We start from the raw sequence: 17,353 nt of genomic DNA on the forward strand, positions 1-17,353 counted from the left end.
TAGTGCTGTCCCAAGTACAGAGATATGACGGTGATATCTTAGCAGGAGCCAGCTGGGAGGGAAAAACCTCTGATAAGGCAGGACTCCTCCTCATCAGCTGTGGCCTCAGCTGAGTCTCGGCCAAAACGAAACAAAATCTAATGCTTCAGAGGACTAGATCACTTTTCTTCCTGATTACGTGTCAAAACTCTCCTAACCACAGGTTGGGGACCAGTGGTTATCAGCACTGGGTGCAGCCACGTCCCAGCTGTGCCATGGACAGCCAGACTTTGGAGCCACGTTTCAGGCTCCTTGCACACCCACAGCCAGAGGGAACACAGAGGACACGGACATTTATTTTTAGTAAAGTGTGTTCCTGTCCTCCCTTAGCCCCATTTCACAATCCCAGCTGTTACACCTGGACATAGAAAACACAATAAACCAGCAACATTCTTTCAAAAAAATATTTATTACTCAATAAAGTGACCTGTCGTTGCTGCTGTTGCCAGATCAAGTTTGGAGAAACCCCAACACTCCAAGCACCCGACTCCTTCCAGCCAGAGACAGGCCCTGGGATGGGACCTGCTGAGAGTCACAGCGAGTGGGGTGGCTGGAGGAGAACAGAACGGCTGCTTGAGCCCAGCAGGGAGGGGATGGCAGAGTCCAGCTCCCGCGGGATGCTGGGGACTGGGGACAGCAGGGTCTGCCCTCGTGAGCAAGTGTGAGCTCCCTGGAGCATGGCCCTGGGGCTCAGCTCTGCACGCTCTGCAGCACGGCTCTGCCATGCAGAATGAGCTTCCCAACCAGGGCTTGGCTTAAAAATCGCCATTGGCTTAAAAAAATCCCAATAATGGATTTTTTTTTTGAGAAAACTAGAAAAAGACCCCAAATCCTCAGAAGTCACAGCTCTTCTCACCCCTCTGGGCTCCTGTCTTGCTGCTTCTTCCCCAGTAAACCTGGGCAAGCACCATGCCCACTGTCACAACAGCTCCCACTTGTTTCTGCCACCCAAAGCCAGTGTCATGCACAAAACCCAACCTCCCAGGGCCTGTGCCCATGCTGCCAGAGCCCTTCCTGGTGTCAAGGATTGTAGACATCCACAGAATTCCTGCTCTTGGCATCCCTCTCCACTCCTGCAGCCCCTAGGGATGGGGAGCAGCCAGCTCCCTGCACACCAGACCCCTTGGCAGCTTCCTTTTGCTACACCTGCTCCTGCCCACTCCTCCGATGGACACTGCTCCAGCTGTGCCAGCCAGCAAGGCTGGGCTGACGACCCAGAGCAGGAAAACTACTCCAAGAGAACAGGGGAGGAAAGCTTTATAAAAAAATAAGCTCTTTTTTTTCTTCCCTCCTCCAAAGAAGGCAGAGCATTTCTGCCTTTCCCTCCTCCAGGCATCCTTCCTCCCCCCTCCTTCCCTCTGACCTGAACCTCCTTGCTCCCAGCACGAGCCGCTCCGAGTCTCGTTAGCCCGTGCCCCTCACGACACCGCTCCTCGTCCCACAGCGCAGCCAGAGAAGAGGCAGTTCCCCCCAGAGTGGCACGGCCAGCGTCCCTCCAGGCAAGTCCCCCCTCTCACTTCTGCTCCGCCTCATCAGCCACTGCGGTCACCTCGATGGCGGCGGCAGCGTGCTCGTCCCCGGCAGCCTCGGCGGCACCGGACGGGACAGTCACCACCGTGCTCCCACCGGGAGCTATTTGTGTCACGTTCTGGATGGTGGTGCCAAGTCCTGGAAGCGTCAGGAGCTGGAAGGGGCTCACCACCTTCACCACGGTGCTGCCATCCTGCACCGCGGCCGTGCTCAGCACCGTCAGGTTGGAAGCGTCCGGGTGGATCTCCACCGTGCCGGGGAAGGTGGAGCCGGCCGAGGCCAGCACCGTGTACCCCCCCAGCAGAGGGGAGGCCGGGGAGCTGGCGGCGGGGGGCTGGGCTGGGCTCTTCCCCAGCACCGAAGGAGGGAGGGCCGAGACCACTTTGCCAAGAGGGAGATTGGCAATCTGGGACACCGGCACGCCGGGGGAGACAGTGAGCTGTGCTGGCTGGGACAGGACTTGGGAGGTGATGGCGGCTGGTCCGGAGGTGGCCCTGGTCAGCCTGGGGCGTTTCAGAGGCGTGGGAACAGAGACGGGGGTGAGGGTCATCAGGACGTTGTTGAGATGCTGCGATTTGTGCTTCAGCTCCTTCGCTCGCTTGCGGTGCTCGTCACACTGCTGCTCCAGAGCTGGAGAGACAAGAGGTTTGGCTGAGCCTGGATCCTGGACAGGCTTCCCAGAGGTCTGCGGCAATGCCCGGTGTGGCTGGTTTAACAGCACCAGCTTTAACACAACCCCCACTTTCTCAGCCCAAAAGAAAACGCACAGGCAGCAATGCCCGGTGCCACACTGCTGTGCCCAGGGCATACCTGCCAAATCCCTGGTGTACTGCTCCCTGGAGCGATCCATCTGGCACTTGTGGCTGGCCAGGACCTTCTTGACCAGATCCAGCATCCCAAAGTTCTGGACTACGTTGTTCAGTAAAACAGCATCTTAAAAACAAGACACGGAATCTTTGAGGAAGCAAAACTCCCCGTGCAAACTATTTGTGGCTTGGCAAAAGCCACACAACAAACATGTCCAGCTGAGACAGCCAAAATCTGCAGGAGGGTAATGCAAGAGGCTGGGGAAGAGGAGAAGGCAGAAGCCATGAGAGAGGGCAAGAGGTCACTGGCCATGTAAACAGTCCTCTCCTGCCTAGCAGGGGTGATAAGAAATCTGCTGGCACAGTAGCTGCTTGCTGCATCGTTATTCCAATGGCCTAAATTCCACCCCAATTCCCAAGCCAAGCATTTGTGCAGACCCAGACCCAGAGCCAGCAGAGAGGAAGTCCCAGGCACAGGGAATTGGAGAACTGAGGTCACTTGAATTATCCCCAAGTGCAGCCTCATAAATCAGCCAGAAATGAGATTTTTTTTTTATGATGAGCTATGTGCCTATTGTGCCATCCAGATACCCCTAAGGATAAAAAAATCCACAAGCCCCTCTCCCATGAGGACTGACCACCCATGTCCAGGTCCTTACCCCCGAGCTGCAGTGGGGGATCCTGTGCTCGCTGCTGCAAGCCCTTCATGGTCTCCACCAGCTCCTGGTGGAACTCATGGATCACTTCTTCCAGGAGACCACTGTCCTTCAGACCTTGCCAAAAAGCAAAGGTGTCATCTGGAGAAAGAGGAAGCAAGGGAGAACCTCAAAATCCTCGGCAGGGTTTAGTGGTAATCTGCCATGGGTTCCCTGTGGACACCCCTGCAGGGGTGAAGCCCTGCCGGGCTGGGAGAGACCCCTGAGGTCCCAGGGCTGGGGCAAAGCCCACCCAGAGCACGGACCCAAAGGAGGATATGCTCTGCCCACCCCTGTCCCACACCAATAGGACACTGCTACAGTCAGTAGCACCAAGGAGAATGATTTCAGACTGCTCTGATAAGAATTTTTTCCTCCAGAGCCACATTTGGCCCCGGCTTTGATATGCTGGTGCTTGGAAACAACTTAATTGCAAAGCTATGCAGCCAGCCTGCACACTGGAGGGATGTAACACAGTGCTACTCCATCAGCAGAGAAGGAATGATCCCAGTGCAGACTGCTCTGCTGAGAGGGTCCCTCCTGCTCCTCACCCTGCTGCTTCCCTGTTTGCCCACATCTCCTCCACGCAGGAGCCCTGTGGGATCCAAGCCATACCTCCAATGCTGGTGCTCCAATCGCTGGCATCCTCACATGTTTCTATGGTTATTGTAGCTGGGGATCCGTTCACTGCAACCAATAGCAAAAAAGAAGAGAAAAAAATTCCCAGCTCCTGATTTTTCCCTGTATTTTCACAGGCTGTTTCCAAAGGAAGCACTCCCTTGCTGCATTTCTGTGACTTCTCCTTTATATTGCAGAGGATCACATCTGTTTGAATGCAGATCTCAATGCTGAACGGAGACACCCAAGCTGTGCCAGCTGTACTTATTTTCCTACATTAGAGTGCAATCCCCAGGGATTGCTCCTGCAACCTCTGCAGCACAAGAACACATGCTTGAGAGCAGCATTTCCCTCCTGTTCCCCCCTGAAAACACACCAGCACTGCTCAGAACAAAAGTCAAACAGATTTAGAGTCTGATTTTTTTTGGCAGCCCTTTTTATCCAGCCACCATTTGTCTGGAGGGTTTCTAAAGCCTCCAAGGGAAGAGCAGTCCCTCACTGCACAGGGATGCAGGGGGCATCCCTCCTTCCCTCCAGCTCTGCCAAATCTCAGCAGTTTTGTTACCATAGAGCTGGAGAACAGGCGTCATTCATGCCAGGCACAGGAGCGGGATGGATGGGAACCTGGCCAGAGCCCCACAGAGCTGTGCAGAGCCTTTGGAATGCTCAGTTCCAGCCATTAAATCCCTCTGCTCCTCTACTCCACAGCTTTCAGGGCTCTGGTTATTTCAGCACAGCCCAGCAGCTGGCAAACATCTCCCATTGGTGAGCTCATGTTTAACAGGGGTTCTTGGAGTGGGCTGGGCATCAGCATCAGCTTCCCCACCACAATACCAGGATGTGGTGGATGGGTGCTCTGCAGAGCCAGCCAAGGGGCTTTTCCTGTCCCAGAGGCACCACCAGAAGCCTGGGGTGTGGGGCACTTTCAGGGCTGTTCTTAATGTTCAGGGGCAAAAGGAGTTAAATACAGAATTATTTCAAAATTGCAACGCTTTCCAATGAAACAGTTACCAGTAACTATAGGTCAAATTCATAAAATCAGAGAATGGCTTGAGTTGGAAGGGACCTCAAAGCTCATCTCATTCCAACCCCCTGCCATGGGCAGGGACACTTTCCACTAGACCAGATTGCTCCAAGTGCTGTCCAGCCTGGCCTGTGGCACTTGCAGGGATGGGGCAGCCACAGGGACCTTGGCTACGTGGCACTCGTGGGCTCTGAGGTGTGAAAGGCCCTGCTGAGGGTGAGGAAGGGTGCACGTACCATCAGCAGAGGCAGGAGTCAGAGGGATGTACTCTGTTGATGTCTGGCTGGTCAGGGACACCCTGGCTCCTGTCAGGTCTATTTTGGTGCTCCGGCAGGTGTTGGAACAGACCTTTGTGTGCTGATAAAAATCCAGCTCTCCTGAGTCCATAATCTTCCTGAAAGACAGGGAGCAAGCACAAGGACAGGCACATCAGCAACAGCTAAGGGCTCTGAGATCATCCCTTCACTCCAAACTTCTGAGTCCCAAAATGCCAGGAGAGCAGGCAGAGCCAGCAGGAGCCCTTACTGGGACTGATTAACCCATTTCTTGAGGAAGGAAGGGGAAGAGAGAGCCCCTATCTGGTGCCACCAGCACATCCCCTCTAAAGCTCCAGCTTCCAACCAAAGGATCAGCTGGAGTCTCAGTTCAGGGTGAGACCACAGGGAGCTTCTTTTTGACTCTATGGCTCAAAAGGAGGCAGAACATAACCCTATTTAGAAACCAAAATCAAATCTCTCATCTCATTCAAAGGGAGTGCCAACACTAGAACACAGGATCTTCCAATCCAAGAACATTATCTCCAAAACATTCCCAAGCCTTGCTGGCCAACAACCACCTAAGCTTCCTGAGATTTGCTCCTATGGGCTGCTGGGTTTGCCTTCAGAAATTCCCTGAAGTGTTTTTTCCCCTCTCAAAGCCCTGCCTCGACAAAGCCTAAACCTCTTATGCACAATTTATGTGGAGCAAAAGCTGTTTAAAAAGAATACAGGAGATGCCTGCATTGAAGTAGAATAATACAGGGAAAGGTAATGTCACCCTGTGAAAAGAGCACAAAACCACTGACAATTCCTGGGGAAAGAGGTGATTCTTTTTTAATCCTGTCCAAAGGCAGAGAAAGACTTTAATTAAATCACAGTTTCAGGCTGGTGTTCAGGAGGACCATAGAGGAATTGAATTACTGCAGTTAATACTAGAGAAGAAAAATGTTTGCAATAAAGAAGCTTTTTTTGTTTTGTTTTTTTTTTTGTGAAGGACTTATTTAGAAGTGATGTCAAGCAGGAGTGCTGCAACCAGAGCACTGGTGATGACCAGACTGATTTCATTTGGTGACTCACGCTGAGAATCCACAGACAGCATGGCCCAACCACCAACAGCCATTAAAATTTCCAATGTCCCTACACCAGCTGGAAACTCAGTGTGGTTCAAGTCCTGAAAAGGCTAGAGAAATATTTCTTGCCCCAAATAATTCCCTAGGCACAAGGACAGAACAAAGCCATTGGACTGACCACATCTGGGACCAGGCTGTCATTAAAACAAACGTTTGTAGTGGTTCATGTGCTCCCTCAGCAGCAGAACTGCCATTCCAAAGGTTCTGCTGCAGCCCAGCACAATCCCCCAGAAGTGCCCAGAGACACAGGGGAAGGCACTAACCGCAGCATGATCCCGTTCATCCGGATCGCCCGCTTCCAATCCTTCAAGGTCGACTTGCCTGCCAGGTGGACAAACTCCTTGGGGCTGATTAGGTGATCGTGAAACTGCAAAAGGCAGGGGTGCAACATCAGTGCCACGAGCCGTAAACAAGCCAAAGGTGCCCTGTGAGCAGGGTTCAGCTGGAGCCTGCTGGCATTTCCCAGTGCCCAGCAGCGGCTGCAGCCTCCACGTGCCACTGAACACCCCCAAAACAGATGGCTGCCAGGCACTCCCCACCCCAGAGAACACTGCCCAAGCTGGAAAGATTACAGCCAAACACTGTTGTCACCAATGGTTAGTTAACAGCTGCTCCAAGCCAAGGCTTCAGGGGTGTGTGAGTTTGCCCAGCTCAGGCAGGACAGCTGGGAAAACACCCATAGCTCGTGCAAAGTATTAACAGCAGCTCCCACTAACAATGCACTCAGTGAAAGCTGGGCTGCACTGCTAACATTTGGGTCCAGGGGCATGTTATGCCCCATAGGAGAGAGAGAAGAAACCCACTGGTCTTTGACCTCCTGTTCCCAATCCCAACCATTGGTATCAGGGAACCTCTGGCCTCTCTGGCAGTGCACACCCACTGCTACAGTAAACCAGCTTCAGGGAGGTGGCACAAAGTGTGCCAACTCTTCCCTTTCTTTTATTGCCCTACACACCCTGCTGTGCCTGAACCCAACAGCAACCTGCTCATAGGATCATAGAATTATAGAATCACTAAGGGTGGAGAGGTCCTCCAAGATCCTCGAGTCCAACCACGACCCAGGCAGTCCTCTTAAGAGCTGCCTCACAGCCCATCTCAAAGGATTTCCCAAATCCAGGCCTCCTCTTTTCCATGGCCATGTTGACCAACATAGAGCAACTCACTGTTACTGCATGAGAGACTGCATCTCTGAACAAGGACAAAGCTTCAGTGCAGAGAGGACAGATTTTAGGAGGCAGCAGCATCTATCCTCTGCCTCATGGACAGAGGAGACCATCTCTGCTGGGAAGGGCAAGGACTATCCTTTGGGAGCCCAAGGAGACTCTCCCTCAGCAGGGTATTGTTTAGGCTGTGTACAAATGCCAGCAATGACTCACTCATGGCATGTTCCTGAATTCATGTAAATTTTAACCATGAGTTACCCAGGACACAGCAGCAACTCTTCAGTAGGTCCTCAATCAATACACTCCTCAAACTTTCCAACTGAGAAGACACTGCTAGTGCCCAAATTTATCAAATTTTAAATAACACATTAAATTGAGGCACCGTCTCTCCAGTCAGAACTACACAATTTAATCAGGACAAATATCAGGTACCCAGCACCAGGAAAATGTCATCCTTTCCTGCCATGACATGGTTCTGATGCAAAGCAGTTGATCAAAGTTTATCACAACCAGGACAAGCCAGGTGACCTCACAATGGGGGCAAGGGGAAAGCACAAGTCCAGTGCTGGGCTCTCTGTTCTCACCTGCACACACTTCACATTGATTCCAGGGCACACAAACTTCCTCCAGATGAGGTTGGCTTTGCTGTCCCCACAGGTGATGGGGTAGACAATCTCTGCCTCCAAACTGTCCTCATCTTCAGCCATCTTCACTTCTCACAGGGATCAGAGGAAGGGACAGATCAAAGAGAAACATGAGCCACAGCTCCTGATTCATGTGCCTCAGCCACACATGCAATGATAGTTTTGAAACTCAGAAATAAACAAATTAAAAAAAAAAAGTAGATTATGCATGGTGGGGTGTGCTGGGGTTTGTGGCCACCACTCACTTGCACTTTGCTATGAAAATATCTAAACACCCAAATTTCTCAGGCAAAGCAGCCCACTAAGCTTTATGCAAATCCAGCTGCAGCTGAGCACTGGGAATATGAGAAGTCATCCATTCTTGATAAAAGAGAATGATGTTATCTGGGTGGAGTCACCCTTGGTTTTAAAGTAAAACTGGTTTTAAGTCAACTCCAGCCCAGCTGATCAGTCTTTGCTCCCTAAACTCATTTTTACTTGCAACCAAAGCCAGCAAGTTGCTGCAAAACTCACATCCCCCTGTCAAGCTGGAATGGCAGGAGCAGGGATGGCCGGACACAGGGACTCATCCCGGACCAGGAGAGGGCAGCAGCAGCCCAGCCTGCCACGGCCAGCTCCCAGCTGGTCACCGAGCCCCCCTGGATGCTGGGACAGCATCCCCAAGGCCCCAAGAGAACACCCCGGAGCCCCAGCAGCTCTGCACGACAGTGCTGGCACTGTCCCACACCAGCACAGGGCTGTGGCACCCAGGGTGGTGCAGCTGGCACCAAGGGGTGTGAAAAGAGCTGACCTACCTAGAACCGCTTCCTTCAGGTCTGTGGAGGCTGTGAAGGCAGCAGCAGCTGCAGCAGCTGCATTTTCAGTCTCCAGAGTGTCTTCGTTGATGTCACCGCTGGGAAGAGAGGCAGAGGCATTCTTAAGCCATGTGGCTGTGCCACCCCCACACCCCACGGATGCCCTGTGGAGACACTGCCTCAGAAGTCCCTGGGATCACATTTTCCCACAACAGCTAAGAGTCAGCTCTGGGTCTGGGAGGCTCAGCTCCATTTTTTCATGTGGAGATGAAGAACCCCACAGCAGGCAAGCCCCTGTCAGCAGCCTGGCCAGCTCTCTCTTGCTTCCCCTTTAATCCCAGCCCTGTGGATCTGCCTCCAGCCCAGCCCATGCTGGAGAGCTGGCATGGAGAGATGCTGTCAGCACAGCCCCTTGCTCAGAAGTCACTGCCAGATTCTGGAAGCTTTGCCCGAGATTTCCCCAGGAAAAACATGTGTGAAACATGCTGCTGCTGTCTGGGCAATGGACTGGCTGAATCCCCTGGTATGCAGGATGCTCCAGGGAGCAGGACCTCAAGGAGCCACAGAGACACTACAAAGGAGTTGGATAAACCCCAAGAGCAGATGTGTGAGCAGAGATACCATAACATGAATTACAGACACTTGCAATACAATCTCTGAGCCTCTTAAAACTTGATATATCCATGACATTCATTAATAGCTGGCTGTCCAGCTGCTTCCTTTGTCCCCATGTTGAGATCTCAGTCTTCTCTGGATGCTTTGCCCGTGGAGCCACACAGTGGGTCCTGCACATCTCCCACTCCCTCGCTGTTCTCCCAGCTCTGCTACAGGAATACAGAGCCCCAAGCCCCTCCAAGGAGCTTCCCACACTCAGAGGGAACAGGCACTTCTGGCTGGGATGTGGGACACGCTCCTCAGCCCCTCAGCTTTGGAGGTGAGGTCCCAAAGGGAGGGAACCCACATTGGTGCCCTTATGGATCCACCTGTACATCACAGCCAGTGCTCAGCAGGGACCATTCCTGGGTTTTCATACAAACACAGAATGGTTTGGGCTGAAAAAGCCCTTAAAACTCATCTTGTTCCAAGCCCCACCCATGGGCAGGGACACCTTGCACTATGCCAGGCTGCTCCAAACCCTGTCCAACCTGGCCTTGAACAATTCCAGGGACGGGGCAGCCACAGCTTCTCTGGACACCCTGTGCCAGGGCCTTACCACCCTCACAGGGAACAATTTCTTCCTAATATCTAATCCAACTCTACCCTCCTTGTAAGATGTATGTTTGGTGGTGTCACTGAAGAAACCTTGACCCACAGAGGCAGGGGGAGAAACACAATTAGCTTTTCACATACTTTGGCATATAAACTCCCTAGGAAGACTCCACAGAGAAAATAAACCTGAAACCTCCCTCAGTTTGGTACCATGGATGAATTAAAAGACAGTCCTAGTGACTCACTGGCAAGCACATTTCTCACCCGCCATGCCACGGGGACAAGGAAATTCAAGAGCAACTGGTTTTTCCATTCTGGGCTCCTAACACACAGCTCCAGGGTGGAACTGCAGCTTCAAAGCATCCCTCCCCTCAGCAGCTGCAGGGCAGGTAGCTGTGGGGAGCAGCACAGAGATAAGGAATGGTGTGGGCGGCAGCTCAGCCTCACCAGGTGAGTGGCTCACAGATGCTGCTCCAGAGAGAGGGGAGACAGCTCCTGCTGTGACAGAAGGAAGATGGACACAACTCTGCCTCTGCAGCTCACAGTGACAGCAGCCCTGGCAGAGCATGGGGAGGGTAACGTGAAAGGACTCCATAAGGTAAACTCTGAGCTGAGGCATTTGCACAAAGGTGATTATTACACAAGTGGCAGTCTGACAGAAGAACAGAAGAATTCTAACCTGGGGTTTTTCATCAGTTTGCTGCTGGGTTCTTGCATTTCTCCAGGTGAAAGGCCAGCAGGGTGCCAGAGGAAGCAACCCCTTCTGGCATACAAAGCCCAGCACCCCACAGTCCTGACCTGCCTCCAGATCAAGAACCTCCCCCAAGTTACCTAGAAGAAATCCTCCAGCTGAAAAGTCAGCACCTTTGAGAGCTTCCTCCAGGACTCCACCACATTTGCACTGCTCCAAAAAATGACCAAAAGGTGCAACTGGATGTGGGGGAATAACCTGGCCCACACCCTTAACCTCCAGAGGAAAACAAACAAACCAACTCCCAGCTTGCATGAAAAATTCAGGCAACTGAAGTCTGTGTCTGCCATGGACACGTGGGGGAGAGAAAACCACAAAAAAAGGCGAGAGTCTCCATGATGTTTCTCCCATCCCAGGCAGAGGCAAGGAAAATACAAACACCTTCCAAGCCCCAGCAGTGCAGCCCCCCAGCTGGCCCTGCCCTTGCCAGTTGCCATGACGAAGGCAGGGGAGGATGGTTCTCATCTTCCTCCCCAGGAGGATCCATAAACCAGACGGGAGGAAGAGAAGAAAGCATGTACAGATAACTCAGCAGGCTGGCGCCTCCTTTCTTTTCTGCTTCTGCCTTCCTGGAAACTTGAGAGAGAACAGTCTCCCCCAGAATCCTGTGCTGATCAGAAATACAAGCACCTCATCAGAGCATCAGCCACAGATCTCCTCTCACAGACCAAAGAGAAAAGCTTCTTGCTCATTATTATTTTCGCATTTCCCTCAGCTCTTTCCTTAAGAAAACACTAACTAATTAAGCTCTTAACAATTGGTTGTACAGAGGGTTTTTTTAATAGCAAACCCATACCCAGATGAGCACTAGAAAAAGGCACCACCCCCCAAGCTGAGTTTGGTTTAAGTGTCACACCAGGCAAACAGAAAGCTCCCCATGTGAGTGGTGACTGAGCCAACACCAAGGGACCCCAGCCCGTGCCTGCAGCTGCTCTCCTGACAGCAGCTGGGGCTGCAGAGGGAAATCAGAGGCAAAGGGAGAAGGAGCCAGCACCACTGTGGCATTGCCCCAGGAGGAGCAGAGCCTGGTGGGAACAACTGTCCAAGGCCACAGAGAGACCTTGGGTGGCTCGTGCTGCCACCCACCAGCAGCCCCACTGCCCTGCTCAGTGGGGGGAGTCAGGCAGGTTTCACTCTGTGACACCAAAATTCACATTAACCCACTACTATCCCCAGGAATGGGGGAGCAAAGGGCCTGTCCAGGGGCTCTTCTCCAGACAGATGCAGGGAAAACCCTCAGGGAATCTCTTCATACGTGCCAAGACATCTCTGCTCAGAGCTGTGACTAAATGAAAGCATTCCTCTCTGTGCTGTGTGGAGCTGTCCTGCTCCTGACCATCCAGGGGACACTGGGAGGGTGAGAAAAGGTTTCCAAAGAAAAACAGGATGGAAACAAAGAGTGAAAGGAAATCAACTGATTGAGACAGGCTCTGCCATGATCCATTTTCCCAAACAACACCAACGGGTCAATGCTGCACATGGGTCTGTAGAGGCTCAGAGCCACATGACAGCCAGGAACCATTCTGCATCCAAGAGCAGCCACATCCCAAGTGTCACATCTGGCTGCTTCTCCACTGAGGGAGACAAGGGAGTCTCCACGGGACAGAAAACAAGAGGACTAAAGCCCTTCTTCCCCACCATCACCGCTCTTCTGGGAATTGAAGAGGTTTTGGAAACACTCACAGAGCCAGGGTGTGGAGGAAGAGCAGGGCAGATCCTGCCCCTCTTAGCACCAACAGCTCTTGCCTCTCCCTGTCCATTCTTTACCAAACAATCATTTATTAATGGGCTTTATCTCAGCTGAAGCAGCACAAGGGGAAGGCCCCTGGACTGAGCTGTCACCTTCTGCCCTGCTCAAAGCCCCAGGGTACTGACACAAAGACATGTTTGAGAAAAGAAGACAAACACCTTGTGGAGAGCAATAAACAGCCATTCAACACCCACTTATTTCAGACAAGCCTGCCTGGATGCAGCTCCAGGTGTGAACTTGGATTTTCTGCCCACTGAAAGAACAAAACACAGAGGGTCTGGGCTCTGTCCCACCCAAAAAACCAGAGAAATAAAGCAAAGAGTCCATTGCTATGTGGGCCTTCAAGGTACCAGCCAGGCTCTTAGGCCATGGCCAACCTGCCACTGAACAGACCAGACCTGAACAAACAGCAGCCCTGAATATAAAATGCCAACTTTTTCTGCCAAAAAAGGCATAAATTGGGCAAATCACGCGCAGTTTCACAATCAGACCTTCACTGTTTCTTTGAGCAGTGCCTCTCCATTCAGGACAACACTGTTTCAAGGACACCTCTCTCATTCCTACTGCTGGCAGTGGAGGCTCCCCCAGAGCTCTGCCAAAAACCAGCCAACCCCAAAAGCTCCTCAACCTTCAGGGAAGGGGAGCTCAGCTGCACCACCCTCAGCCTGGTGAGGACAAACTTGTCTCTTGGAGTTCAGAGCTCAGCACAGCCACCATGAAATGAATAGCAGAAAAACACTGATTTGGCTACTGGTGTCTTGTTCCCAACTGGATTTGTGTCCACTCCAACATCCAAATCCACTCAGAAAAAGGAATTTGGAGTCAATCTTTTTTCCCCACCTCAAAAGAGGGAAAGAGTAGAGCCTGCAGAAGAAAGCTGCAGATCCCTGGTGTGGGAAGCCCAAGGAACTGGACACCCCATGGCCACCGCTGAGGTCCCCACAGTGAGCAGGAGGAAGCACTGGGAGATAAATCCCAACCTACAACCACGTGTGGGAGAGTTTCCAGCTCATCCCCTCAGCACCAGCCCCATCTCTTACCCGTGCTGGGACAGGTTGGTGGTGACCAGCACTGTCTTCACCTCCTCCATGCCAGCGCCGTCCACCGCGCCGTCCGGCGTGGTCACCACCACCACCTCCTCCATGTGCACACTGACGTCCGGCGTGGCCATCGCGGGACAGCCACCAGCTCAGTCAGCAGCTGCTTGTGGAGAGACGGGGCAACGCCAGAGTCAAAGGGTGAACTCACTCACTGGGCATGGTGGGAGCAGGGAGAGAAGGGACTGCAGGGACCCCAGGCTCCCAAAGCGAATGGGATGAGCAGAGCCCCAAGTGCTCCATCCCAGCAGGAAGGATGAGGGGAAGCTCAACCCAACACATGCTCTGCAGGCTGGGTGAGAATGATGGGCATGGGTGGGACTGGGGTGCAGGAGGTGAAGGGCAGAGTGTGAAAGAGGTCCAAAAAAAAAATGTTCCTGGCATCCACCATAAACTCTCCGAAGACACTCAGTTTGAAGGTGTGTTTCCAAATGTATTTCAAACTATCTCACGATTTCACACTGTTGGAGGAGCTTGTCACTGTCTCCTCCACAGTAAAAGAGGGATTCTTCCCTCCTCCAAAGTCACACACACACAAAAAAAAATCAAATTAAAAAAGCACGTCAAGCCTGCACAAACAGTGACATCTGGAAACTATTTCAAAGTGTGCATTTCTAATACATCAGCAATAGATGTAAGACTCTCCCTCTCCAGCTTTCTTGGAGCTTCTTTAGGAACTGAAAGGGACTCTCAGGTCTCCTCAGAGCCTTCTATTCTCCACCTCTCTCATCCTGTCTCTAGAGCAGAAGTGCTCCAGCCCCGGGAGCATCTCCATGACCTCCTCTGGCCTCGCTCCAGCAGCTCCACATGCCTGTGATGCTGGGAGCCCCAGAGCTGGATGCAGCACTGCAGGTGGGGTCTCACCTGAGGAGAGCAGAGGAGAATCCCCTCCCTTGCCCTGCTGCCCACAATGCTGGGGATCAGCCCAGGAAAGGAGAAGCTGGGGCCCACAAAGCATCTCCTGCAGCACACACAGCACTGGTGCAGCCCCCACAGAGACAGGTAGGGAACACCTCGCCCAGGTCTGGCTGCTCCAGGCTCAGACCCCCATGGAGAACTGCAAGCAGTGGCACAGAGCATGGCAGAGATGCCACCTGGCTCCCACCAGGCCAGAGCACTGACCCAGCATGTCCAGTGTGACTTCACGACCAAGTTCATGCCCTGCACAAACACCTGCCTGACCCACAGGGACACCATGAGATGCTCTTTACCTCCACAGGGTTTATCCAGGGTGGAATGGCCCCTCTGTGCCAGCCCAGCACAAAGCCACCAGCAGAAGCACTTCAGTTTTCACAGCAGCACCGATGCTCAGATGCCTCCAGCTCAACCACTCCAATTTTTGTGGTCACTCTATCCCTACCCTTGCCCTTCAGCTTGGGGTAAAACCCCTCCCACTTAGTGATTAGCATCACTCACAACACCCCTGAGCTGGGACTCAGTTTCAGGATGCCCCAGACATCCTGCCCAGCGTCATGGGACTGAACTCCACGTGTGCTGCTCAGATGCCTCTGGGCAGGAACCAGCACTGAATGGAGAAAAAGTGGGCTGAAAACATAAGTAATCGAAAAAATGCCTAAAAACACACCAGCAGTGGGGCGGTGGAGGGGGACAAGGGGCACCCCAGCTCCACCAGGACTCAGGGTGCCCATGCCTGTCCCTCCTGGTGCACCCTGCAGGGTGCTGAGAGCACGCCAAGGGCTGTGGGAAAGATTTGGGGTGAAGTGAGGAAATATTATAAAAGGAAAAAAAAGCACAGCACAGCACAGCTGGGAGAGGAGAGAGAATTTTGGGGTGCAGCATCAGGAGGGCAGAGACCAGATTACCCTGTGGGCAGCCAGCAAGGCTGAGCACAGAGAGGGGGATGCAGAGAGACGGGGTGCATGGGGAGGTGGCTTTGGGGGGTTAAACAGAGCTGCACAGGCCATGGGGTGCAAGAGGGGTACACGGAGAGAGGCGATGGAGCAGCACAGCCAGCACGGGCGGGGGCTGCGGCTGCTCGGGGCGGGGGGCTGCCCGGAACAGAGCGGTGGGGCGATGGCGAGCGGCCCCAAGGAGGGGACAGAAGACAGAGAGCAGCACAGGGGGGGACACGGAGAGGGGGTGCCCGGGGGGCTGCGGGGCCGGGGGCGGCTTGCAGAGTGGGGAGCGGGGGGCGCCGCACGTGGAGGCTGCCCGGGCAGGGTCTCCCGGGGAGGGTCTCCCGGTGCCGCGGGGGCGGGCAGGGGGTGTCCCGGGTGTCCCGGGTGCGGTGGCGGTGTCCCCCCCCTCCCCATCCCCCCGGTCCCCGTTGCGGGGCGGCGCGCGCGGGAGGGGGGTGGCGGCGGGGGGGTGAGAGGGGCGCGTGGGCGCGCTCCCGCTGGCAGGGAGGAGGAGGAGGAGGAGGAGGAAGAGGAGGAGGAGGCGGGGGGGCCGCGGGGCGGGCGGGCGGCCGGGCGCTGCCGCCGCCGCCGTAACGTCCTGACGCTCCGCAGGGACCCGGGCGGCGCGTGCGGCGGAGGCCCCGCGGCGGGCGAGGCCGCGCCCGGCGCTTACCTCGGGCCGGGGTGCCGCGGGCCCCGCTCGGGCTGCGGCGGCGGGCGCTGGGGCCGGGCGGCGGTGGGCGCGGGCAGGGCGGCGGCGGCGGGGCCGGGGGGAGCGGGGCTCCGCCGCGCGGCTCTGGGGCCCCGCGCAGGCGCACGGCCCGCACCGGCTACCGAGACTTATTTGGCGCGGGCGCCGCGGCCCGCGCTTCCCCGTGAAATAGGGACCGGGCGGGCGCTCTGCGCCTGCGCCGCCGCCGGGCGGGGGTGGGAGGGGGCGCGGCGCGCGCCGCCCGGGGGTCCCCGCGCGCGGGGTCCTGAGGGGGAATTCCCCCCCCCATGTCCCCCTCGTGTCCCCTTTGTGTCCCCCCCCCGTGTCCCCTGTGTGCTCTGTACCCGCCGTGCCTCCCGGCCTGTGCCCTTCGTGTCCTCCTGGTTCCCGCTGCCCCCATGTCCCCCGTGCCCACACACTCCCGTGTCTCCTGTCTGCCCCCGTGCCCCCCGTGTGTCCCCCCCGGGCTGTGTGGCCCATGCGTGTGTCCCAGCTGTGTCTCCTATGTGCCCCCGTGTCCCCTGTGTGTCCCCATCTGCGGTCCTCATGACACTCCTGTATGTCCCTTCCCCCGTCCCATGCATGCCCTCATGTCCCTTGCATGTCCTTTTTCCAGGTCCTGCATGCCCCCCTGTGTCCTTTCTGTGTGTCCCCTGTGCCCTGCATGCCCCCTGTGTCTCCCTCCTCAGTCCTCTGTGTCCCCCATGTCCTCTGTGTATGATTTTCACGGGCTCTGCATCCCCCCCATGTCCCCCGGGCTGTGTGTCCCCTCTGTGTGTCCCCTTCCACCTCTCCTGTGTGTGTCTCCCAGGCCCTGTGTCCTTCTGTGGCTCCCCAGGGTTTCGTGAAAGGCCTCAGCTGTTCATGGCTGAACTCTTCCTTGAGCACTTCTAATGATGGGGCAGCCACAGCTTTTCTGAGCACCCTGTGCCAGGGCCTCAGCATGGGAAGAATTTCTTCCCAAATCCCCATCTAACCCTGCCCTCAGTCAGTGTGAAGCCGTTCCCCCCCACCCTGTCACTCCACACCCTTGTCCAAAGTCTCTCTCATCTCTCTTGGAACCCCTTTAGGCACTGGAAGGGGCTTTAAGGTCTCCCCAGGGCCAGCATTTAAACATTTCCAGCATTTAAAAAGTGCCCTTGAGCAGTTTGATTCAGGGGCTGTTTTCCTCTTTGAGCCATCCCCAGGTGCTGCTGGTCCTTACCAGCACTAACTCTGGAGCTGTGACTCTGCTCTCGTGTTTCCCCAGCCACCACAAGCTGTCACAAGTTTTGG

The 17,353-nt window shown here is 54.7% G+C and overlaps 1 protein-coding gene across 3 annotated transcripts; it reads right to left on the minus strand.

Moving 5' to 3' along the window:
* Positions 1–429: 429 nt before the first annotated feature.
* On the minus strand, positions 430–16,194 carry GMEB2 (glucocorticoid modulatory element binding protein 2). Of its 3 annotated transcripts, none has more exons than XM_064391221.1 (10): positions 16,040–16,194; positions 13,451–13,610; positions 8,701–8,798; positions 7,847–7,977; positions 6,363–6,466; positions 4,949–5,106; positions 3,686–3,757; positions 3,035–3,172; positions 2,380–2,502; positions 430–2,199 (listed from the first exon to the last, which is right to left on the minus strand). In XM_064391221.1, exons 2-10 carry the CDS (start codon positions 13,579–13,581, stop codon positions 1,553–1,555), a joined length of 1,602 nt encoding a protein of 533 aa, XP_064247291.1. In that variant the 5' UTR covers positions 13,582–13,610; positions 16,040–16,194; the 3' UTR covers positions 430–1,552. The 3 variants fall into 3 exon arrangements, with proteins under 3 accessions (XP_064247291.1, XP_064247293.1, XP_064247292.1); XM_064391223.1 differs by having other exon boundaries at positions 7,847–7,974; positions 16,040–16,193; XM_064391222.1 differs by having other exon boundaries at positions 13,451–13,613; positions 16,040–16,178.
* Between the last annotated feature and the right edge of the window lie 1,159 nt (positions 16,195–17,353).

The sequence above is a fragment of the Passer domesticus genome, chromosome 16 (assembly GCF_036417665.1).
Source record: "Passer domesticus isolate bPasDom1 chromosome 16, bPasDom1.hap1, whole genome shotgun sequence".
Classification (NCBI taxonomy): Eukaryota; Metazoa; Chordata; class Aves; order Passeriformes; family Passeridae; genus Passer; species Passer domesticus.

What these genes read in the sequence shown, in the direction of transcription:
- GMEB2 (XM_064391221.1), bottom strand. Translation starts at nt 13,581, where the DNA reads ATGGCCACGCCGGACGTCAGTGTGCACATGGAGGAGGTGGTGGTGGTG. An exon ending in CCTGAAGGAAGCGGTTCTAG is followed by an intron (nt 7,978 to 8,700) that starts GTAGGTCAGCTC and finishes GATCCCTGTGAG; the next exon opens with AAGTGAAGATGGCTGAAGAT. An exon ending in TCAATGTGAAGTGTGTGCAG is followed by an intron (nt 6,467 to 7,846) that starts GTGAGAACAGAG and finishes TGCCTTTTGCAG; the next exon opens with TTTCACGATCACCTAATCAG.